Source organism: Moschus berezovskii, chromosome 7 (genome assembly GCF_049115385.1).
Source record: "Moschus berezovskii isolate FMDL1 chromosome 7, NW_MosBer_1.0, whole genome shotgun sequence".
Taxonomy (NCBI): domain Eukaryota; kingdom Metazoa; phylum Chordata; class Mammalia; order Artiodactyla; family Moschidae; genus Moschus; species Moschus berezovskii.
In genome coordinates, this window is record NC_142466.1 from 102,545,924 (window position 1) to 102,570,658 (window position 24,735).

The window sequence follows — 24,735 nt, forward strand, 5'->3', positions numbered from 1 at the left end:
TTTGTACTTTCATGACTGCTCAATGCCACATACAAAGACTGAATTTGGCCTAAATAATTCTTTGCAAAATACCAGCTTTGGAATGGTTCAACAGTTTGTTGTCATTGGATAGATGATATAAGGTGTATGTGACCATTTAAAACATTTGATAACTTTTGTTGCATTATCATTTTTAAAAATACATTGACGCATTTCAAAACTGTTAACCTGGATATCATTTATTATCTCTCCTAACATAACTTTTTGCTTTAAACTGAATTAAGTGGCTTACAAATTATCTTGATACACAGATTATTTGGTTTTTCTATCATCTGGACATGATTTTGCTATGCAGTTCTGATAATAAAAATTCTAATTCCTCAGGTTTAACGTTTAAGTTAAAGAACATTAATGAACTACTTACAATGTACGCAGTGCTGAAAACTAGTGTTTTATAATAAGCATTTTGCCTCATTTTTTTTGGAAACAAGACAAAGCTTTTAAAATGGTTTTTGAAATTTCAAAATAGAGTATTCAAGGTAGAGTAACTTGTATGTTGAAATGACTGTATGTTCTGTATAGAATAACCAAATTCTTAAAAAAGCACCTGGAATATCTCATCTAAAAATTAAACTTTTTTTCTTGCTTTCTTTTGCTTCAGTTCTTGCATTTTATCCACTCTTATTAAATATCTACAGTGTGCTGTTGAGTGTGAGAGATAAAAAAACCGTTAGGAATTTTGCCTCCAAAACTTTTTTTATTTTAGAGTACTGCTATTCAATGCAGTTGTTTGCGATGATGGGATATTCTGTAACCTGGGCTGTCCAACACAGTAAGCCACTAGCCACAGCCAGCTGTTGAGCACTTTAAATGTGTATAGCTAGTTCAACTAGGGAACTAAAATTTTCATTGTAACTGAAATGTATTAAGAGCCACATCTTGCTAGTATTAATAGCTGCTGCTTGTACAGTGCAGCTATAGATGCTGTGAGTAACTATCATATAAACCAGGAACTTAGTTTCTGTCTTTGGAAGTTGTCACATCTTGAATTACATTTTGGTAGCTAAGACAGAATCAGAAGCTAAGAGTTTTTAAAATTTATATTTAACTTGAAACCAGTTTGGGAGATAAAAGAAAACCAGTCAACGACCAGACAAGGCTGGAGCTCTTGTAACTAAGATCATTTTTACCAAGAGAAGAATGAAGAGATACTAGATAGTTTTGAGTCACAGGGAGAAGAGTGTGACAAAGATACTGAGAAAACAATACCTTCATACAGAAGATGGAGTGTGAATGGGTGCAACATTTGTGGAGAACAAGTAATATCAAGGTATTAAATACATATATAAGGAGTCTTTCTGCAATGGTAAGGAGTCTGCCTGAAATGCAGGAGACCTGGGTTTGATCCCTGGGTTGGGAAGGTCCCTTGGAGAAGGAAATGGCAACCCACTCCAGGATTCTTGCCTGGAAAATCCCATGGATGGAAGAGTCTGGCAGACTACAGTCCATGGGGTTGCAAAGAGTCAGACGCAACTGAGCTACTTCACTTTCACTTGAAAAGTTTAATTCCATTTTTAGGTATTTCTGTTACAACTACAGTCACAAATAATGTTGCTAGTGGTAAAGAATCTGCCTGCCAATGCAGGAGACTTAAGAGATGCAGGTTCAATCCCTGGGTCAGGAAGATCCCCTGGAGGAGGGCATGGAAACCCACTCTGGTATTCTTGCTTGGAGAATCCCATGAACGGAGGAACCTGGCAGGCTAAGGTTCATGAGGTGACAGAGAGTTGGACATGAGTGAAGTCAGCATGCGTGCACACACACACATTGCAGCATTATGATAGCAAAACACAAACAACCTAACTGTTAACAGTGCACTACCATGGTTCTGAAGGCTTCCCTTTCCTATGTTGCTGCACAAGTTGTATACTTGTGTAGATATATTCTGCATGCCCCCCTCCCAAAATGTTATCTAGACCATTTTTGGAATTGGCGTCCTCAATTAGAGAAACTTTTCCTTGATATACCAGTCCTAATGTGCCTGACTGGATCTCTGGGACAAGAACTCAGAGTGTACATTCCACTTTTTTGTCCAGCTGTCCCTTATTACACCTCATTTTACCTTTACACTGCCTGGTACTAGTAGTATGTTTGTGCCCGTTTTGCACAAGGTCATGGGATTAGATAGTGCCTCCAGGTAACCCTACACAGTTGATACTGTTGTTAATGTGAGGGTTTTCATGGTACCATGAAATGGAAAAAAGCCAGCCCAACAGTATATATCGCACGATACCATAGGGATGGGCATGTACACAGCCTTGGGCAAGAAGGGGTCCCTGCCCTGATGCTCAGTCTCAGGCTGAGATTTCCACAGAATGAACAAGTGAAGCTGGTGAGGAATTGTGTCCACTCCTAGTCTGTGTTCCACTACCCACTGTGAACTCGACAGCCGGGATCCCATAATCCCCCGTCCCACCAGCCCAAAGCTGGCTTCCATAACACATGCGGGCCTCTCCCCCAGTCCATCCTGAAGACATTCTGCACTACAGACATATACCGCTAGACTCAAGGGGAGGCCGTTCAGGAGTTTGGATGGGCAGACTGGGGTGTCCACCTTCATGCTACCAGGACCCTTGGGCAAGCTACAGCTAGAGGCTAACAGGAAACAGCCCCAGGGGACTTGAGGGAGAACAGACTGACCTGGTTCTGTTGTTGCTTTCCAGCACATGTCTGAGAATTCAATCTTGAACCTAGATTTCTGTTCCTTGAGAATATTTATCAAGATAGAAGTCTATATGTTATGTGTATATGATCGACTCTTACGTATTTAGACACTTAAATTGAGATTGGCCTCCATTTCTACCCTTTTGCCCCAGACCCCACCGTGTTAAGAGTGGGCCAGGATTTGTATGTGCTACTGCATCTGAATGATTTTTAAAAGATGGATATCTGCTAATAATAGGGACTGTTTTTACCAATCCTTGTATCTCTCCTCTAACTGGACTGGCTAACCAGGTTCAAGTATACTGACTGTGATTCACAGTGAGTTGAAGGCTCACAGCTGGGCTCCCCTCTGTTATACTGGAGAAGCACTGCTTCTGCCAGTTGAATGGTATGTATACCTCGAGTTAGCTGTTTGTTCCCCAACTTAGTTGTGCCAATGGCATTGTAATTTTATAATTTAAATATTACATAAACCAATGGAATTCAAGTATGAAAAGTTACTTACAAGGAAGGTGGGGGGAACTTCAGTGATGAAGATCAAGTTGCTGACGAGTTGTATCCAAGATAATTGTAAATTACAGAGGATTGCAAAAAAAAAATACAAATCTAGGACTCTGAATTGAGATTCCTTCACTTCTATCTTTAAGTTCCTGGTCCACTTTAAAGAAACATACCAGAAACTATAGATGATCCATTATGTCTCTGGTGTATGTAAGAAAAGCTAGTCGGTCCACATTTAAAAAGACCATAGTTTAAATCAAAAGATTGGCCAGTGTTGGGAATTCCCTGCAAGTCCAGTGGTTAGGACTTTGTGCTTCACTGCAGTGGACATAGCTTAGATCCCTGGTCAGAGAATCAGGTCTCCTGAATGCCTGAGGCGTGGCTAAAAAAAGTGATTGACTAATGTAATTCTCTGTTAAGCTTTACATGGAACAAGACTTTTTATGCACTTTACATTTATGAACCTGATAACTTTCCTCTTTTCTTGTTTATTATGAGAATTTTCAAACATGCATGTATACATGTGTCTGACTCTTTACAACCCAGTAGATTAACCCGCCAGGCTCCTCTGTCCATGGAATTTTCCAGGCAAGAATACTGGAATCGGTTGGCATTTCCTTCTTCAGGGGAACTTCCAGACCAGACCCAAAGATTGAATCCGCATCCCCTGCATTGGCAGGCAGATTATTTACCACTGAGCCACCTGGTAGAAGAGTAGAGAGGCTATTTATAATGAACACATTTATGCTCATCATCTAGATTTATCAACTGTTAACATTTTGCCATATTTGTCATTTTTAAGTTCTAAAAAATTTCACCCATAAGTACTGCAGTATACATCAATGATGATGACACAGCCACATTCTATTAACATTCTTAGCAAAATTAACAGCAATCCGTTAGTATCATCTAATGGCTCAGTCTGCATTAAAATTTCAGTTGTCTCAAGAATGTGTTTTTTATGGTTGCTTTTTTTAAATCAGGGTCCAGACAAGGTCCATACATTGCATTTGGGCATATGTATCTTAAGTCTGATTTTGCATTAGTTCCCTCCACCACCTTTTAAATGCCATTGATGAAGAAACTGGGGCATTTGTCTTATAGAATGTCCCACATTCTGAGCGATTCTCTATAGCCTCTGTTAAATTGAGAGTTATGGTTAAATGTGGGTTCAACTTTTAGGCAAGACTCTTTCACAGGTAGTGCTGTGTACTTTCTGTTGTATCACATCTGAAAGTGCAGGGTGTGACGTTGTCCCAGAGTTAAGATTGATCAGGGGGTTCCAGCCTAATCCAGCTATTAAGAAATTCCCCATCAACATTTCAACTTAATTTTAGCCTCTGCTGATGAGGGTGGTGGTGCTTACTTCACTGGGAGCAGCAATGATTGTTCTATCATTCATTCTTTATTAGTTGGAATTCTCATTAGCATTTTAATTACACTGAAATCCTGTTCTAATAAGAAAGGATAAATGCTCAATGATTTTATCAAGTTTCAGGGTAGTGAGTTCATGCCCTGGCAGTCTTCAGTCTTGACTAATGAGTTTCACTTGTTAGGAACCATGAAGTCAAGAATTTTTATGTATTTTCTGTATTTCAATTAATAGCAGTTATTCATTTTGATGCTCAAAATTTACCATCTTCAGTCCTTTAGGTGAACACCTGTATCCAGCGATCCCATGAATCTTTGGTAAGTTCCTTTGAGTGTTACAAACTTTTTAAACTACTAGTCCAAGTAATAAGAGGGCTCTGTGTAAAACTTGAGTCCCCTAAAACAGTTCCTCTGGTGATTTTATAATTAATCTCTTTATCCCAAACCTTATTTCTTGTTCCCCATTTCAGAACTGAGTGTCAAAGAAAAGGGGACTGTAACCAAGCAGGACTCAGGGGACCTTCCCTGTGACAGACAACACCCCCACCCCCACCCCACCATGTCCTCCACCTGCCTCTTGTTTGTAGAAAAGCTTTAGTCTCCCAGTGATTCTCAAAAGGCTGGCTCAACAGTTAATGATTAGGACATTGGAAAATGTAGAAAACAAAGATGGGAAGAACTGACTCATTCGAAAAGACCCTGATGCTGGGGAAGATTGAAGGCGGTAGGAAAAGGGGACGACAGCGGGTGAGATGGTTGGATGGCAACTGACTCAATGGACGTGGGTCTGAGTAAGCTCCAGGAGTTGGTGATGGACAGGGAAGCCTGGCATGCTGCAGTCCATGGGGTGGCAAAGAGTTGGACACGACTCAGCGACTGAACTGAGAAAAGCAATTGGGCCAGGAAACTGGCAACAATTTAGATTATAAACCAGACACAATTATCAAACTCCCAGTTTCCCTGAAAGATATAAAGGTCTTAAGTTATTTTAACATGAAGCCAGCCCCCACCAGATGAAAACTGCTGACCATAAGCACATAGACCACACACTGATTGAAAACAGAAGATGGGTGATGCTGGAAACTTCACCTGATGCCAACCAATCCAAGAACTACACACAAGCTGGTCACGCACCCTGCTCCCTCCCTCACACTGCCTTTACAGTATCTGTCTCCTAACTAGCAACTTGGAGATAGCCTTAGGACAGCAGTCCACCATCTTCCCAGGTTGCGGGCCTCCTGAGTAAAGCACATTTTCCTTTTCCACCAACACTCGCCTCGAGTACTGGCCTTTTGAGCAGCAAGTAATGGAACTGGGGTTCAGTACTGGTATTGTCTGGTTACATACAAAATAAACCTGTATGTACACAGAAAACTTCAACGAAAAGTTAAGAAACTGATAAGGAACATAACCCTGGAAGTGAGAGAGAAAAAGACTTTTATACTTCTCCAAAAAACAGTTCAGATGCAGTATTGAGCACTCATAATAGTGGCATTCTTCTGGAAGGCACAAAAATGTATATATCATGCATCAAGTTGGAAACCAAGTTAACCCACTAAAAATAATTCAGGGTTTAAGAAAATGTATATACAGTATTAGGTATTAGTACAATAAATTGTTACATATACCAGCACTACTACTATTATAAAATGCTGATTTCAAAATTAAAAAGTTTAGCAAACTACTCAGATATATGAGGAGAGTATTTTCAGTTTTCACCATGGGGTGATAATAGAAATTTTTGTAGACCTTAAAATTATAGTGACTTGTTTAGTGCTTTATAGTTTTCAAAATTATGTCAAAACTGGTTCATATGTGTTCCTTTACCGTAATTCTCTGGATTACAGTTAAAAGCTAGTCCTGTCTGGAACTGAATGTGTATTTCCAGAATTTAACAGAAGTGTAACAGTTCGCTGGAGCTTGGATGTTCCCAGGGACCTCAACCTCAAGAGCAGTATTAACTGAGTTGTTTTCTACGTGGATCAGTGGTAATGGATCCGCCTGACGGCTCGGACGGGTTTGACCCCTGGGTGGGGAAGATCCCCTGGAGGAGGAAACGGCACCGTTCTCTAGTATTTCGCGAGAACTCCCACGGACAGAGGAGCCTGGCGGGCTACAATCCATGGGGTCCAAACAGTCCTACCAGAGTTAGCGACTACACAGCTTAGCGACTGAGCATGACTGTTTCCCGCTCCATCCCCTGTCTCACCCGAAGGCACCGAAACCAGAATCTGGAGAGTTATTCTGAAACCCTCTGCAGAGCATACACACTAAAAAATTATTCGTTGCTTATCTGAAATTCATATCTAACTGGCGTGCTATATTTTATCTGGTAAGCCCACACTTTGGGGAACACAGCTCAGCGGGTGCCTCTCCAATTCTTGGACCACTTCCTAAAATCTCAGATCGCCTCTGTGCGCTGCTGTAGTAGTTACCTAGGCAAGAGATATTATACAAAAAAAACCCAAAAAACAGCTTGGCTACGTAGCTTAATCCCCCAAACCAGAAAATTCCCGGGTTCAGTAAACTTCCAGCGGGGAGGAAGCGCGGGGGGATCGCAGACCTGCCGGTGGCCAGTCTCCCGAACGTGCTTGACGCCTCAGACACCAACCAGACCAGTGCGCACGACTCCGCGCTTGACGGCCCCTTTTGCAGCAGTTGCTGTGAGTGCCGTAAAGCGGAGTTGCCGCCGCTGCTGGCTGAGGTAAGGTGGGAGAGGCGCTGCTTGGTCTCCGGGAGTGGGCGGACATCTGAGGAGGGTGTCGTCGGTGGCTCGGCTGCCGTCATTGGGCATTCCCCCAGCTCTCTGGGCAGCTGCCCCGGCCCAGGCAGGCCACAGCGGGCGCGGGGAGTACTCAGCAAGGCAGTCCACGGGCACCTCAGGGAGGGTGTGCTCGAGCTCCTCCCCGCGCCGCCACGCTTCTGGTCGTTTCAGCCACGGAAGTCCTCCTCCCGGGAAAGCACCGGTTTTGGACTCCATCGAGACCCTTGTAGGACCCGGTTGGGGTCGTGACGTTTGAGTAGGGTCGTGAGAGCCGTCTCGGGGTTTGGAAAAGGATCTAGAGGGAGGGGGAGAGCGTTGCAGGTTGTAGGGCCAGAGTGTGTAGAAGTGTAGAAGCATGAAATGAGCTCCCAGGTTTGGGCAGCTCTGCGTGTTGGGGGAATGGCTGGAGGGATATCCGGGTGCAGAGACGGGAAGGCCAGGAACGTGGCGGGAGCTAACGCTGGGGCTCAGCTGGGAAGGGCCTTGATGCCAGGGAGTGTGGCGTGGGGGAGCTACGATGGCTTTCTAGAGAGGGGTATTTGAGTTAGTCATCCCTTTCTCTCTTGCTTTCCCCCTGGGTTCAGCTTTCAGATCAATTGGAGGAGTGTTTACTGTCGCGTCCCTAATGGGACTTTATACTATAGAGTCTTATAACAGGTAACAGCTCTCAGGTTGCCTGGTGTCTGTAGGGTGTACATAAGACGCTTAATAATGGGATGGACACTGCTAGCCGTGTAAATAAAGTTTCATATGGCACTGACATATGCCTTTTGTTTGCATTATCAACGGGGGGTGTCGGGAAAGACTGACATATAGAGAGAGCTGACGCAAGCTTTGGATAGGAATCTGGGGAACTGTGTTCAGATTTTGTCACCATCACCAGTTCTCAAGTAACACAAGAGAAGTCACTTCTCTCTGGGCCTCAGGTTTCTCGGATTAAAAAGAGAACCTCGATGATATCAGGTTATTTTTACTTTTGAAGATAGGTTTCCAAAGCATAAGCATCAGCCTGTGAACAAATACAAAAGTGAGTGATGGAGCAGTGCATTAGAAATTGGGGAAAAAGAAGTCTGGGATTGGGCTGTACTTTGAGGATGAAATTCAGAACCATCTCTATTAAGCACCATAGATAACAGTAGAGGCAACAGGAATAAGCCTCTTGGAGGATAGAAGATTTGGGGAGGATGGCACTACATGTTGAAGAAGCTCAACTGAAAAGAAAGTGCAGTGTGTTCTAAAAAGGAAGAAAAAAGGAATGAGAGAAATGTCAACAATCCACAGGACTTGATTTCTTGGATCTAGGTGATGGATGTTTTGAACCCGTGTTTCTAAAAAGTGAATTTAAATGCTGTTGATAAAAATGATAATTCTATCAAAATTCTAGGATGTGATAAAGTATTGGGAGTATGGTGGTGCAGATTGTAGTTTTGTGTTGCCAATAACTAGCCTCTTGGGCTGTCATTTAATTCTTCTAGATCCTATTCTCTTCTGTAAAATAATGTTGTTAGGTTTAGTGGCCTCTCTTCTCTAAAACTTGTAAAATGTGAGTCTGTAAGGATGGAGAACTGTTCTCTTCTGAAGGGGGCAGGGAGATAGTTGATGGAGAATAAAAGGGTTAAATTTGAGGTGTAGGACATAGAGTTAAATATTTAGACAGCTGGAGTTTGAGAAAGTTACATAGCAAGATTTCTCTTTAGAGATGTTAGTTAAAATCCTGAAAATGAGTTTGCTTTGAGGGAGAGATTGTAAAGAGTCACTGTAGGATGTGTGCATAGATAGAACACTAGAGAAATGATTGAAAGAGACGTATAGATCTCTGAGCAAGGACTTCTTTTCAAAAAAGATTACATTCGGGGGGTCAACATTTTACCAAAATAACAGTATTTACGGTAAATATTAAGCAACCATTTCTGGGAACTCTGGCAGAAAATAAATAATTCAGATAGATACAGTTTCCACTGTCATTCTGATGTCTATTCAGAAGTAATATCATTTACATGTTTATTTATTCGACAAATACTTGTGTTTCATGCCTGGAATGTATAATGAAGAAGGCAGATGTTGTTCCTATTGTCCCCGTATGTAAGGCCATAGTGTCTAAATCAGTGCTTTTCAAATTTTAATGCACATATGAATCACCCGAGGGTCTTAAAATGTAGTTTAAATATAGATTCTGAATCGCTGGGTCTGCAGTAGGACCTAAGAATTTTTGACACGCTCCAAGGTGATGTTGATTTGTTGGTCTGAGGACCATACTTTTAGGTAGTAAAGATTAAGCCATTACTACTACTTATTATCTACTTTATTAATAATTTTATTTTCTTTATGAAAATAATATGTGTTCATTATAAAAATATCAGGACAGTATAGAAAAGTATAAAGAACAATGTAAAAATCACACCAATTTCCATATTTAGAAATGACCATTATTGATATATTGGTGAACATCCATCCAGATTTTATGTATGTACATATATTCACACATATATATATTGTACTAAGTACACGATGCATGCTGAGTTGTGTGTTTGAGTCTGTTAGCTTTATAGTTTTACTGAGATCAGTACCCAAATATCCTCAGCTAAGCAGTTAAGTTGGAGAAGGAAATGGCAACCCACTCCAGTGTTCTTGCCTGGAGAATCCCAGGGACGGGAGAGCCGTGAGGGCTGCCGTCTATGGGGTCGCACAGAGTCGGACACGACTGAAGCGACTTAACAGCAGCAGTAGCAGCAACAAGCAGTTAAGTACGTGCATTCTTGGGGGAAGGACTTTACCCGGTTACACATAACTTGGTTTAATGCTATTCTGTTACTACAAAAATTGGGAGATATTAAAATAATGAAAACTTGTGATCTTGTAGGGGCTGTAGTATTTGTTAATTGAGCCATAGAATTAGAATTTTTTAAAGTTTTTTTGAAAACTTAGTCATTTTTTTCCTTCTCATTATAAAATCAATTAACATTCACATAGGATAAATAGAAAGGAAAAAGAAAAACGCCTACAGTCCTCCCAACCCAAAGACAACCACTGTTCTTACTCTGGTGTGTATGCTACTAAGGTAGCTCTTAAATGACCCATGAAAATAATGTATGTAAACTATGTTTGGGTCAAAAGAAATCCTTGGTTTCTCAACTTTCTGCTGCCTTTGCAATAACCATAGTCTATTGTTTATGCTATAGAGTCTTATAACAGGTAACAGCTCTTAGGTTGCCTGCTGTCTGTAGGGTGTACATAGGACCCACTAATAACTGTGAACTTAATGGAAAAAAAGAATGAATGAGGAACAGACCAAACTGATCTGTGTGACATAAACTCTGGCTGTCGCTCTTCACCTGCTGGTGCTTGCGTTCACCACTTACCTCAGATACTTTTGTACTGTTCTGGGACACAGCTTTTCTGGGATAACAGAAATCCATCATAAATCTTTTAAATCTATGTGTTTGAATTCTACTGTGGAAGAATATGGAATACTGAGGAATATGGAAACATGACAGCCTCCTGTCTCAAGGAACTGTAACTGATTAAGACTGACTGCAAAAATAGTACAACTGCAAGTACTGTGTGGATATAAGTGAGGGGACCTTTAGTTATCTGAGAGCAAAGGGAATTACTAGTAGACTAAAGGTCTACTAGTTTTTTTGTCTACTAATTTTATTGCTAGCATTTATCATGTTAGAATTTGTCAAGTTCTAGGTACTCTTCAGTGCTTTACGTATCTTAATCTGACAGAACAGCCCTGTGAATTAAGTAAATTTATAGATCCATATTTTTTTTTTAAAGATGGAGGCACAGAGAGATTAAGTAACCTGCCTAAGGACATAGGTTACTTAATCTCTCTGTGCCTCCATCTTAAAAAATATGGATCTATAAATTTACTTAATTCACAGGGCTGTTCTGTCAGATTAAGATACGTAAAGCACTGAAGAGTACCTAGAACTTGACAAATTCTAACATGATAAATGTTAACAGAGAGATTAAGTAACCTGCCTAAGAACATATATATATATATATGTATATATATATGTATATTTAAGCTCCAAGTGGCAGAGCAGGATTTGGACATAGTATCTGGTCCCATCACTTCATGGCAAATAGATGGGGAAACAGTGACTTTTATGTTTTCTGGCTCACTTTATTTTTCTGGGCTCCAAAATCACTGTGGATGGTGTTTGCAGCCATGAAATTTAAAAGACGCTTGCTCCTTGGAAGGAAAGTTACGACCAACCTAGACAGCATAGTAAAAAGCAGAGACATCACTTAGCCAACAAAGGTCCATCTAGTCAAGGCTATGGTTTTTCCAGTGGTCATGTATGGAGGTCAGAGTTGGACTATAAAGAAAGCTGAGCGCCGAAGAATGGATGCTTTTGAACTGTGGTGTTGGAGAAGACTCTTGAGACTCCCTTGGACTGCAAGGAGATCCAACTAGTCCATCCTAAAGGAAATCAGTCCTGGGTGTTCATTGGAGGGCCTGATGTTGAAGCTGAACTCCAATACTTTGGCCACCTGATGTGAAGAGCTGACTCACTGGAAAAGACCCTGATGCTGGGAAAGATTGAGGGCAGGAAGAGAAGGGGATGACACAGGATAAGATGGTTGGATGGCATCACTGACTCAATGGACAGTGATGTGGTTTGGGTGGACTCCGGGAGTTGGTGATGGACAGGGAGGCCTGGCATGCTGCAGTTCATGGGATCGCAAAGAGTTGGACACAACTGAGCGAATGAACTGAACTGAACTGAGTCTGTTTTCAGAGCCTATGGTCTTAACTACTCAAAAGACAGTGAGAGATGCAGGGTGAGGGGGAAAAATATTATACACAGAAGGAATAGCTTAGACAAATGCACCAAGGTAAGAAAGCACGATATCAATGGGTTCATTTAGGGGATTAGTGCTCAATTAGCTGTGAAAGTCCTTAAAGCAGGGGAAAGTGACACAAAGTGTCACTGTAGAAATGACTGCACTTTGGTCCCTAAGACGGGTATTTCAAGGAACGCCTAGTAGTAGAGTACAGATCTTCCTCAATTTGATAAACTCATCATAAATTGAAAATACGTTTAATATACCTAGCCTACTGAACATCATAGCCTAGCCTCGCTTACTTTAAATGTCTTGAGGACACATATGTTAGCCTACACAGATGGGCATAATCATCTAATATGAAGCCTATTTCATAATAAAGTATTAAATATGTCATGTAATTTATTGAGTACTACAAATGAAAAGCAGCGTGGTCTTAAGTGGCAGTTGTTTATCTTGTGATCACATGGTTAGTTGGGAATTGTGTCTCACACTGCCACTGCCCAGCGTCATGAGAGATTCTGTGGCACTTATTGCTCGCTGCGGGAAAAACATGAAAACTCAGACACAGTTTCTACTGAATGCTTGTCACTTTTGCCCCATTGTAATGTCACAAACTATAAGTCAAACCGTAAGTCAGGGACTATCTATATTCATGTAGGAGGCTTTCTATTTAGGCAGAGTTAATAAGGCCTTAAAAGTTGGCTAACTATACTGGAAATTGGAAAGAAATGACAGCTTTTAGAGGCACTGAGAAGAATGTATAGTTTGTTGACTCATTAGATAAGGAGTTAGAACTGTAAAAACTGTTTTGAACATAAATAATTGAGAAAATAGGGATACCATTAACAGAATAGCGGGGCAAGTCATGAAAAAAATCTGGCTTGAAGGTGGACAGTGATGTATAAGAGGACATCACCAGCAGTCTGGTGAAATATTTGTAAGCGGTAGTCAGTCAATAGATACGGGAAGTATATCTAATTAAATGATTAGGAACAAACGAATGTAAAGAGAATGTCCATCCAGATTTCATATCAAACACAGAATAGTACCTTTGTAGGCAGTGCCACTTCCTTCACCATTTTACTTTGCCCCCATGAAATCAGTCCCCTCCTGTCTTCATTTTCTTTTTTATCTAGGTCTTTTCAGACATTCTCTAAAAACCCACTACTCCATAGTCATTTCAGAAGGAGTTTCTGTGTATTTTGGATTTTTCTGGAGCATCAAATGTAGAGACTACATTTTTAATCTTCAACTGTTAGCATTTGAGAGAGGTTATATTGCAAAGGGTTAAGAAGTGAATGAGCAGTAAACAGTTGAAGAGACTTCTTAAACCCTTACAGTCTAACCTTTGCTTCCAGGTTACTGACCATCTTACAAAGTTAGCAATGAAAGGAAAAGAACAGTATATTAGGACTAGCAATATTTAAGTAAGATGGATAGCATCTGTTGCTACTGGGGTGTTTTTGGGTTAGAACAGCTGAAAATGTTGACTTCTTTCCCCATCTTCTCTCTGAATACATCTTCAGAAGCATTTTCTCTTATGTCTTCCAGTTTGCTACCTTATTTCAAAACAATGGCTTTGACTGTTTACCCTCTTTCTTCTCTAATTTAGCCTCCTGTTTTATTTTGCAGTGCAGGACATATTTGAATCTCAATTCTGTCACTACCTATGCCTTCGTCACCTTTCTCAGTGTTCCTGAATAAATTGGATCTAGCAGCATTGAGGGCACCAGGCTAACACACATCATCTTCTGAAGCTAACTTCACTTCCAGGGCTAGTTATTTCTTGTTTAGGGGCCTCTGATATCAAGACAGGTGATCCAGAAGGCACTAGTGGGGAGAAGTGGAATAAAAAAGTCAGACAGTTGGACATTCTTTCAAACAGATCCATACCAAAATAATCCTCAAAAGAGTAGTGGGAGACGGGTGTTGGGTTACGGCAGATGCCAGCCTTTTTAGTGCTGTTGCCATCAGAGAACACATGGTGGCATGAAGTGGCAGTGGGCAGCGGAGAGCATGGGACGCTGCTCCTGGTTGTAGTCAGAGCCTGCGAGCTGACTCGAGCTTCCCATCTTACACATTTTGCCTTCAAATTTCGTGTGGCTTTCATCTGCCACTAGTGTTGTCCAGCCTTCCTCATGCCTTGACACAAATTGATAATAAAGGACAAAAGAAAGGGTAAAAGAATGTGTTTGTTCTTGGCTGGAGGTGACAGTCTTGGTCTCCAGTTACCCCAGGCTCAAAGACTGAGAGGGCTGATAACTCTGACACCTACAACCCAGTAAAGGTTCAGCTGGGAAGCAGATCTGCCCTTTCCTTTCTTCTTAATTGCCAAATCCCAGTTCATGCACTAGTTAGAGCCTGTTTCCAAGTCATCTAAGACTAATTCTGTGCTCTAGTGTGAAAGTGGAAGTTGCTCAGTCGTGTTCAACTCTTTGCGACTCCATGGACTATATAGTCTCCAGGCCAGAATACTGGAGTGGGTCACCTTTCCCTTCTCTGGGGAATCTTCCCATTCCAGGGATCAAACCCAGGTCTCCCTCATTGCAGTTGGATTCTTCACCAGCTGAGCCACAGGAGAAGCCCAAGAATACTGGAGTGGGTAGCCTATCCCTTCTCCAGCAGATCTTCCCGACCCAGGAATCGAACCGGGGTATCCTGCATTGCAGGTGGTTACTTGTATATTAGCCTTCTCATATTTGCATTAGAACTTGAAGATACTTAGGTACTTAAACCTCATAACTCCTTTGAGAGTCCCCATTATATCTTTTTTTTTTTTTAATTTAAACATTTTCTGTCTCCCCCATCATTTAAATTTACTGTGTAGTGTTCTTCTTTTCCATTAGACATGATATACTACTTTCTTTATGAAACTTTACCTAAGTATAAGTGAAAATATATTACTTGTCCTCCCCAGCGTTTTTAATAGCTAAAATGTCACATGTAAAGAGAAATGTATAAAAATAATAATTTTCTTTTGGTTCTATGCTGTATTTCTCCATATGTTATTTTTAAATGTTTACTGTTCAGGAATTAGAATTAAGTATGGGCATTAAACGTTAAAAATTCAATTTTTCATATTTCATATTCTGTTTTATTATAAAAGTTCCTGTAGGACAAGAGAAATTTTATAAATATCTTAAAAAAATAGTTTTGTGTTCTCTTGAACATTTTGCAGTTATTTGAGTATACGTAGCATACTTATTGGACAAGGTAATGGCAACCCACTCCAGTGTTCTTGCCTGGAGAATCCCAGGGACGGCAGAGCCTGGTAGGCTGCCGTCTATGGGGTCGCACAGGGTCGGACACAACTAAAGCGACTTAGCAGCAGCAGCAGCATACTTATTATTTCTGTATATTAATTCAGTCATTTTTAGTGTGATAGGGGAGATGATGCCTGTATTCTAATAACTGTAATTCAAAATAGAAAATAGTAAAAGCCTTAGGGTTAGTTTCCTCTCTTTGTGCTCCATAGTAGCCTGTACTTACTCCTTCATGGCCATTACACTCTTGATAGTGTCTCTATATTTATCTCTGATACAGTCTAGCACAAACCAGAATAGTGGTTCTTAATAGATGTGAGGGTGGTGAGGATGGTGGTAGTGCGTTTTGGAAAATATTTCCCATGCTGTTCTTTAGGACTTAGCCTCCACCACCGTCAATCACCATTCTTTTAAAAACTCTTATATACTCATCTCTAAAATCTTTGAAGATAGAGAACTGTATTTTACTTATCATTTTCTCTTCAGGGCTTAGCATTTTGTTGGCATCTCTCCCTTTTAAGGTAGACAGTAAATATTTATTCCTTGCAAGAAGGTAAGACTAGGAATTTATAGCTGGAAGAGATTGCTTCTGACTTGGAAGAACATGAAAGACTTCCTAAAAGGAAGGTCATTGAGAGGAGCTCTGTAAAGAGGTATAGAACTGGTTCTCTGGAAATAGATGAGAATTTTTCAGACAAGAGGGAATGAACAAAAGCAAAGAGATAGGAAAGTATCATGTATTCCAGCAATACTTGGGCAGAGACCATAGAGTGTATGAAGTGGGAGAGAGTCTAGAAAATTTGCCTTGTGTTCGGTTAGATTGTGAATGCCCTTGAATGCTTCTATATTTGACCCTTGAACAGTGCAGTCGGGGGTGCCAAACCTCTGTCAACTGAAATAAAAACACACGTCGTGTGAGCTGTGAGTTTCAGTTTTATTTGGGAGACAGTCTCAGATAGTTCTGAGTAATTTCTTAGAAGAGGAAGTAGACAGGGGAGGTCAGTAGATACATAATTTTGCAAAGAGGTATGTGCACTCGTGTACACATCTCTGTAGATGTTTACTCCTAGTCACAAGGAACACGCATCTCAATTAATGATTTTAGTGCTTTTCTAAATATGGGAAGATGTAAGAGTCCAGGTTCATAAACTGTTCTCCTGAAATATTTCCAACTATCTAAAGGCCTGTTTTCCCAGAGGACAGAGTGCTTCATCCTGCCCTTCACCCTGAATTCCTTTCACATATATTATAGATTAGCACCTGCATTGGCTAAAGACTTGATTCTTGTAGAACTGGATGGTAGGCACCACCCTTTCAGTTCAGTTCAGTTCAGTCGCTCAGTCGTGTCCGACTCTCCGCGACCCCATGAATCACAGCACGCCAGGCCTCCCTGTCCATCACCAACTCCCGGAGTACACTCAAACTCATGTCCACAGAGTCGGTGATGCCATCCAGCCATCTCATTCTCCGTCGTCCCCTTCTCCTCCCGCCCCCAACCTTTCCCAGCATCAGAGTCTTTTCCAGTGAGTCAACTCGTCTCATGAGGTGGCCAAAGTATTGGAGTTTCAGCTTTAGCATCAGTCCCTCCAATGAACATCCAGGATTGATCTCCTTTAGAATGGACTGGTTGGATCTCCTTGCAGTATAAGGGACTCTCAAGAGTCTTCTCCAACACCACAGTTCAAAAGCATCGATTCTTCGGCGATCAGCTTTCTTCACAGTCAAAAATCTACATGTAATAGAGTCAGCGCTCCATGTCTGCAGTTCCATATCTACAAATTAAGTCAACAGCAGATCGTGTAATCCTGTAGTGTTTATTATTGAAAAAAAAAATCTGTGTGTAAGTGGGCCTGTGTAGTTAAAATCCATGTTGTTCATGGGTCAAATTTATGTGAAACTTGAGCTTTACTTGTAGGTGGTAAGGAACCATTGAAAAATTTTGATGATGTAATTTGATTCATTTATCAGCAGCTTGGTATGTCTGTCAGTGTAAGATTATGAGTAGGCAGAAAGTGGAGCCTGGGACGTGAATTAGAATTAAGACATTTATACAATTAGAGTTTAAATTAGAATGACAGTGAAGAAAGAAGAGGAAGTTGGTGCAGGAGATATTTTAAAGGTAAACTCAATAAGCCTTGGCCTCTTAAGTATATTACTCATTTTATTTTATTTTTTTCATGAAAATAATTTATTTAGAATGTTGTCCCAACAAAGAGTTAGAAATAAAAAATTGAAAGGAAATGATAGAAGAAACAGTGGGGAATGATGAAATACATAGGACCAATCAAGTCTAGTCAGTTCTTATACCAATTTTGCAAAGATGAATACATGAAGGAATTATTAGCAATCATGTCAAGGTAAATAGTGACAATGAAGCAATGATAGAGCTCCAGTTATAATTCAAGATTAATTCATCTAGCTGGGAAATGGAGAAAGAGAAATTTACACCCCACTGAAGGCTTCATCAGATATGATGGGAATGGGTTCCTATAAATACAGTCCATTGCACTGATGCTGAAATGTAGCAAAAGTCTTAATATGCTTGTTGAAAATTTAAGAATAAATGCAAACAAGTATTAGGGTGAAGTTTTTGAAAGAATTAGAGGGTTATGAAAGAACAAAGAAAGTTGATCAAATGAAAAAACTCATTTATTGAACCTGAGGAAATTTAAAACACTATATACTAAACATAATACATATTACCCAGTGGTAGCTTTTTTTTTTTAGGATTTGCAAGGTTTTGAACATTAGATCGATTACTGCAAACATTTTATTAACAGATTAAAAAAGAAAAAGTAATTTCATCCACAAATGTTGAGAAATAATTTGGTAAAATTTAGCATCCATTTCTGACTCTCGTAAAGTAGTGGATTTTTTATTTTATTTTATTGGAGGCAAATTACCTTACATTAATATATTGGTTGGTTTTGCCATACATTGACACGAATCCGCCCCGGGTGTACATGTGTTCCCTTTCTTGAACCCCCCTCCCACCTCCCTCTTCCCCATATCCTCCCTCCAGGTCATCCCCGTGCACCAGCCCCAAGCATCCTGTATCATGCGTCGAACCTGGACTGGTGATTCATTTCACATATGATAATATATATGCTACAATGCCGTTCTCCCCAATCATCCCACCTTCACCCTCTCCCACAGAGTCCCAAAGACTGTTCTATATACCTGTGTCTCTTTTGCAGTCTCGTATACAGGGTTAAGGTTACCATCTTTCTAAATTCCATATATAACATTACTCATTTTAAAGTGGTAATTCCATTCCTAGTGAAGAGATGATGCTAGCAAAAAGGAATGTTTTGATAGGCTAATATTCTTATCTTTGCAGTTAGTCAAATTGGTTTGGCATTTACAGAAAATAAATAATGAAATAAAGTTAATTGGATATCATCTTGATAATAAAAATGTAGTTGTGATTGATGATATATTTTGGAGATTTAGTTCATTTGAGAATTAATAGTAGGTTAGAGTTATGTCCAAAAAGAGAACAAGATATTAATTCTGACTTTATTTTTCTGTAGTGGTTTTTATGGGTCTTTTATATTTTCTTTCCATTTGATAATTCAGGCACAGGGAAGACTGGACTATAGCACACTCCAAGTGTTACTTTAGGTTTTAGGAATCAGAGTACAATACATTGATGTACTTTTTAACAGAATTACAAAAAGCTAAGCTGAAATACTGAAAGAATGAAGGCTGTTCTTTTTATTATCTTGTGAGCTATCCTTATCACAGTACATATTTGACTGTCTTATTTTAGGAGGTTTTAGCTGACGGCAGAACTAATACCATTATTGATATTGTTTGATGTTGCTAATTTTTATAGTTTTAGGAGATAGAATATGATCATGATTTCTTCAGTTATCTTTGCTTGATGCATTATCTGTAAATCAAGTAGATTACTCACATCACTGGTAATATTTCTCTTAAGTAGTTTATTGACTTTATGTAACATAATTGGATGTTTGCTATATATAGGCTTTTACTCTGGAAGCCCATTTGGATTGTTTCAAAATCCTACAAGTTCTGATTTAAACATGGCAGAGTAAAAACATTTGTGCCCTCTTCTATCTGAAATTACCCTGAAACAGCAAGGAAAATGAGAGACAGAGATGTATAGTTGACCTTTAAACAACACAAGTTTGAACTGCTACATGTGGATTTTTTTCAGTAGTAAATACTACAGTATTATATGACCCCTGGATAGTTGAATCCACAGATGCAAACCACGTATATGAAGGAAACACAGATACAAAGGAACTATGTATGTATATGGAGGGCCAACTATAAGTTATATTCAGATTTTTAGCTGCATAGAATGTTGGTGTCCCTAACCCTTGCATTGTTCAAGGGTCAGTTATAATTACATCTTCGATAGGACTAGAGTCCTATATCCCAAATTGAAATATTTGAGAACTGTTTGTCAAATGTAAGCAGGAAGAGATTAAAAGAGCATTCTGACAGAAAGAGATCTCAGGTAGAACTGACAGAGCAATGAAAGATAAATCTGTTTACAGTGGTGTCAGGGTGCATAGAAAAGCAGTAGGAGAAGCTTCCTTGGAATGTTCGGCAACATATTCTAGCAGGAAAGGAAGAACAAGTGAGAAAGCACACAGATACATGATCTTTGCAGGAAGTGCTCTTTTGATGAGGCAAGAACTAATGGCTAAACATCTTTCTCTTCCTTGTTCTCGCATTGTCTCTCTCTCACACACACATGCACAGAATACCCTGTGTCATAAAGAGCTCTCTCGTAGGCTAGAGAGACTACCTTCTAGTCCAGAACACAGCCTTAATTCTTCCTCCTACAATCCTCTTGCAAATAATTGGCCTGGGTGTAGCTCATGTCATTCAAAGATAAACAATGATAAAAAGAAAATGAGTACAGTATCTACACAAAAGTGTTACAGAAAGAAAAGCAAAAAGAAATGGAAAAACATGTGATGAAGACCCATGAGAAAACTGTTGTGGTATAACAAATTTAAGGAGACAACCACTTCTTTAAGGGCTTCCCTGGTAGCTCAGCTGGTAAAGAATCTGCTTGCAATGTGGTAGACCTGGGTTTGATCCCTGGGTTGGGAAGATCCCCTGGAGGAGGGCGTGGCAACCCACTCCAGTATTCTTACCTGGAGAATCCCATGGGCAGAGGAGCCTGGCAGGCTACAGTCCAGGGGGTTGCAAAGAGTTGGACACGACTGAGTGACTAAGCACAACACAGCCACTTCTTTAAAATAATAGAGAAAGCTAACTCGCTAGGAAGAAACAGTAAGACAGTGGTAAATAATGAGTCATAATTTGGCAGAACTCAAGAAAGAAAAGAAAAATAAAATCAGGAATAAAAAGCCGCGTAGGAAACAGAAAAGAGGATTAATATTGTTGAAAACTCAGGGATATGACAACAGGCTTTTGAAAGTTGAGCAAAGTGAAATGGGAATGAAAGGAGATGAAACATGCTTAATTGTTGCTTTGGAATTAGAAATTCAACAGTAGAACAGAAAAGTATTCAAAACACATAAGAAAACCTGTTGCAGAGAAAGAAATCTTGATTCTACAGATTGGAAGAGCACATAATGAAGAAAAACTAATAACAATCATTAACATCATTACATAACCTAGTTTTAAAAAAATTGTATTTCAAAACTAAGGAATGTGTTCTTTGCTCATCCATTAGAAAGATCATCTAGCCTGTAGTGCCAGGGAAAGGATCACATATTGTGAAGGGAGTATTTAGTATTGCAGGACAGTGGTACAAATCCTGTAAGTCATCAGAGGAAAGAGGGTGTGACCCCAAAGCCAAACTATTTATTAGCTGACACCTGTTTTTGAATAATGCAAGAACTCAAGGTAAATAATGCCCATATTCTAAGGAGCAGATGAATATCAACCATCTAGTAGATGAACAGAGATGATACAGTGAAACGACTGGCAGGGAAACATAGTAGGAATAAGATTTTAAAAACTGAGAGATTTGTATTACAGAATAAAAGAACTATAGCAAAGTGAACTAATAAAAGACAGGATTAAAAGGAGAGATGTAGAAGGTGTTAATAGATTTCCTCTTATTTTTTAGCTGGAGAACTAAAGACAAAGTTTGTGCATGAAGTAATAAAGGTATTCAGTTCAGTTCAGTTCAGTCGCTCAGTCGTGTCCGACTCTCCGCAACCCCATGAATCACAGCACGCCAGGCCTCCCTGTCCATCACCAACTCCCGGAGTTCACTCAAACTCACGTCCACAGAGTCGGTGATGCCATCCAGCCATCTCATTCTCGGTTGTCCCCTTCTCCTCCCGCCCCCAACCTTTCCCAGCATCAGAGTCTTTTCCAGTGAGTCAACTCGTCGCATGAGGTGGCCAAAGTATTGCAGTTTCAGCTTTAGCATCAGGTATTAGTATATAGTTAAAGGAACAAAGATAAACATTTGAAGAACCAAATGTAATGTGTGTGACCAAAATCAAACAGTGAAGAGGAGGTAAGAAGAAGTAGAACTGTATTAAATTACTTGTTCTAAAGGAATAGTCAGATGGGACCAAAGATGAACAGAAACTTTGAGGAATTCCCTGGTGATATAGGGGACATGGGTTCAGTCCCTGATCCAAGAGGATTCCACATGCCACGGAGCAGCTAAACTTGCGTACCACGACTTCTGAGCTCACATTCTGGAACCTGCAGGCCACAACTAATGAGCTCCTGTGCCACACTACTGAAGCCTGCACACCCTAGAGTCAGCAAGTCACAACCACTGAGCCCATGCACCTAGAGCCTGGACTGCACAACGAGAGAAGCCACTGCACGTGAGAAGCCCACACATCGCAGCTAGAGAGTAACCCCCGCTCTCTGCAACTGGAGAAAGCCCGTGTGCAGCAATGAAGACCTAAGTAAATAAAGCAGTGTGTACATGTTAAAAAAGAACACAATTTTTTTATCATGACTTTTTTTACACTTGCCAAAAGCTGAAAATGTATATGGGATATTTATAAAAACTGACCACATCCTACATCACGTTAGACAACAGAGCTGTTACACAGGTGATGTTCCTTGACCAAAGGTTTATTTTTTCTTTGGCAGTGGTTCTTAGTATGTGCATCAGCATCACCTGAGAATGCATCAGAACTGCAAACTCAGAGGCCTCACCCCAGTTCTACTGAATCAGAAACCCTGGGGGAGAATCCCTCCCATCTCTGTTGGTCAGTTTTTATGGATATCCCACTTCAGTTTATTTTTCGCCGTTGTAAAGAATGCCATGATAAACATTTTTGTTCTTCCAGGTTTGGTCTTATATCTGATGATTTCTTTAGTACAGGACATTACCAAATCAAAGAATGTTCTGTTGAACTTTAGGTAACTTTTCCACGGTTAATAAAGGTGAAAAATATAGGCTTTTTTTTTTGTCTCTTCAGAAATATTGTTCACAGAAAACAAAATTACCTTTTTACCCCAAAAGATGAAACCAACTGGATTACTTTCAAAAGACAACCAAGTGAGCACTGCAGACTGATGAGTAAAATCAGTAAGAACGTGATTTTGGTGCTTTTAACTTTGACAAGTTCTTCATTTCTGCTATTTCAGTTGTACTACTACAAGCACTATTTATCAGCAAAGGTAACTTTTTTTTCCTGCTTTCTCATTATTAAACTTCATTTTAGCTGTATATCTTCCTAACATACTTTCCTTTTGCAGTACATAAAATTAAGCAGTTTTTAAAATCCTTGCAGAAATATTTCTTTGAAATTCTCCTCTTCATGGGTGTGGTAAGAAGCAATTCAAAATTGAAGTTAAAGATTATTATAATAACACACTAAAAGTCAGAGGTGCAAAATTTCAGTGATGTCGAAATTTTCTGATAGAATTATGTGAAAATTGTTATTTTTCCAAACATCATCACTCATTGGAAAGAGTTCAGTGATAAATAATTTTGATAAAATGTTAGATTTAGTTTATTTTGATACAAAGTCGATTTTAATATAGTGCCTAACAGGGAAATGTAGTGTTATAACTTACCTTTATTATAAACCTGTAGGCATAAAGATAAAGAGACAATGATTTAGAATCTAGTAGCTTCTGAAGATCTTATAAATGTGCTAATTCTAAAGAGATAGCAAAGAGTTTACTATTATTTGATGGAAATTAATAGATTCTGAGATGTTGACCATATATGCCTGTTTAATAAATTATAGCAGTCTCAGTGTTGTCCTGGAGAAGGCAATGGCAAGCCACTCCAGTACTCTTGCCTAGAAAATCCCATGGATGGAGGAACCTGGTAGGCTGCAGTCCGTGGGGTCGCTAAGGGTCGGACAGGACTGAGCGACTTCACTTTCACTTTTCACTTTCACACATTGGAGAAGGAAATGGCAACCCACTCCAGTGTTCTTGCCTGGAGAATCCCAGGGACGGGGGAGCCTGGTGGGCTTCCATCTATGGGGTCGCACAGAGTTGGACACGACTGAAGTGACTTAGCAGCAGCATCAGTGTTGTCCATCTTGGGTAGTTATATAATTGTAGAATTCTTAGCTCATGACTGTATGTATTTAGATTATACTTTTTAATGATTATTAGCCAGTTATATAGGTTGAACCTCATACCTGCCCTAAATGTATTGTTAAGTGCTGGGCTTTGCATTTACTAACTTTTATTTTTGTTATCCTCCTAGAATGGATCTGGTTTATCAAAATCCAAAGGAAGCCGAATTGGATTTGATGGCACACAGTGGGTATGTGTGACAATCGAGAAATTCCTCAATTGCCAAGTTCATTTATATACTTAATAAGTATTTGTTGAATTATGACAGTTTTATTAGCTAGCTTGGTGGGAAATGGGAGTAGGTGATAGAGGGCGAGGGGAAGACACTGTGCCAAGTGCTTTATGTGGAGTATCACATTTAGTCCTTATGCAGACTTGATGATGTTAATACATGTTTGTCCTCAGTTCACTTAAAAAGATTAAGGTTGGTTGGCTAATAAGTGACTGGTTCCAGATTCTAACTGCTTGCTTCCAAAATCCTCATTCATTGAGTTGTGGTGCTTCCCCAAATGAATAAATATTTGAAAAGCAGAATTGAACCAAGAAAATATAAAAAATATTTGCAAAACATGTGTCTGACAAAAGATCGATATCAAGGATAAATAAAGAACTCCTGTAACTCAGTAACAGATTTTTTTGTTCATATTCTATCAAATTGAACAAGTGTCCTATTCCTGGTTTGCTGAGAGGTTTTTATCATGAAATAGGAATTGAATTTTGTCAAATTTTTTTTTGTGTTGAAATTCTCATAGAGGTTTCCTCCCTTTATTCTATTAATGTGATTGATTAATTTTCAAATGCTGC

The 24,735-nt window shown here is 39.7% G+C and overlaps 1 protein-coding gene and 1 long non-coding RNA gene across 7 annotated transcripts in view; one reads left to right on the plus strand and one right to left on the minus strand.

Annotated features, from left to right (window-relative positions):
* The window catches only part of LOC148777476 (uncharacterized), a 65,611-nt gene extending 58,394 nt beyond the window's left edge, over positions 1 to 7,217 (minus strand). For both annotated transcript variants that reach the window (XR_016037902.1, XR_016037901.1), the window contains exons 1-2: positions 7,139 to 7,217; positions 3,209 to 3,907 (exon numbers count right to left, since the gene is read on the minus strand). This is a non-coding gene — a long non-coding RNA (uncharacterized LOC148777476). The remainder of the gene's footprint in view (positions 1 to 3,208; positions 3,908 to 7,138) is intronic.
* A 31-nt stretch (positions 7,218 to 7,248) lies between these two features.
* FKTN (fukutin) overlaps positions 7,249 to 24,735 on the plus strand; it is a 96,584-nt gene continuing 79,097 nt past the window's right edge. For 4 of the 5 annotated variants that reach the window (XM_088838237.1, XM_088838236.1, XM_088838233.1 and 1 more), the window contains exons 1-3: positions 7,249 to 7,279; positions 22,812 to 23,013; positions 24,062 to 24,121. In XM_088838237.1, the coding sequence (XP_088694363.1) occupies positions 22,909 to 23,013; positions 24,062 to 24,121 (165 nt within the window). In that variant the 5' untranslated portion in view covers positions 7,249 to 7,279; positions 22,812 to 22,908. Of the gene's footprint in view, positions 7,280 to 19,220; positions 22,290 to 22,811; positions 23,014 to 24,061; positions 24,122 to 24,735 lie in introns of those variants that run through there. The other variant, XM_088838234.1, reaches the window with a different exon arrangement.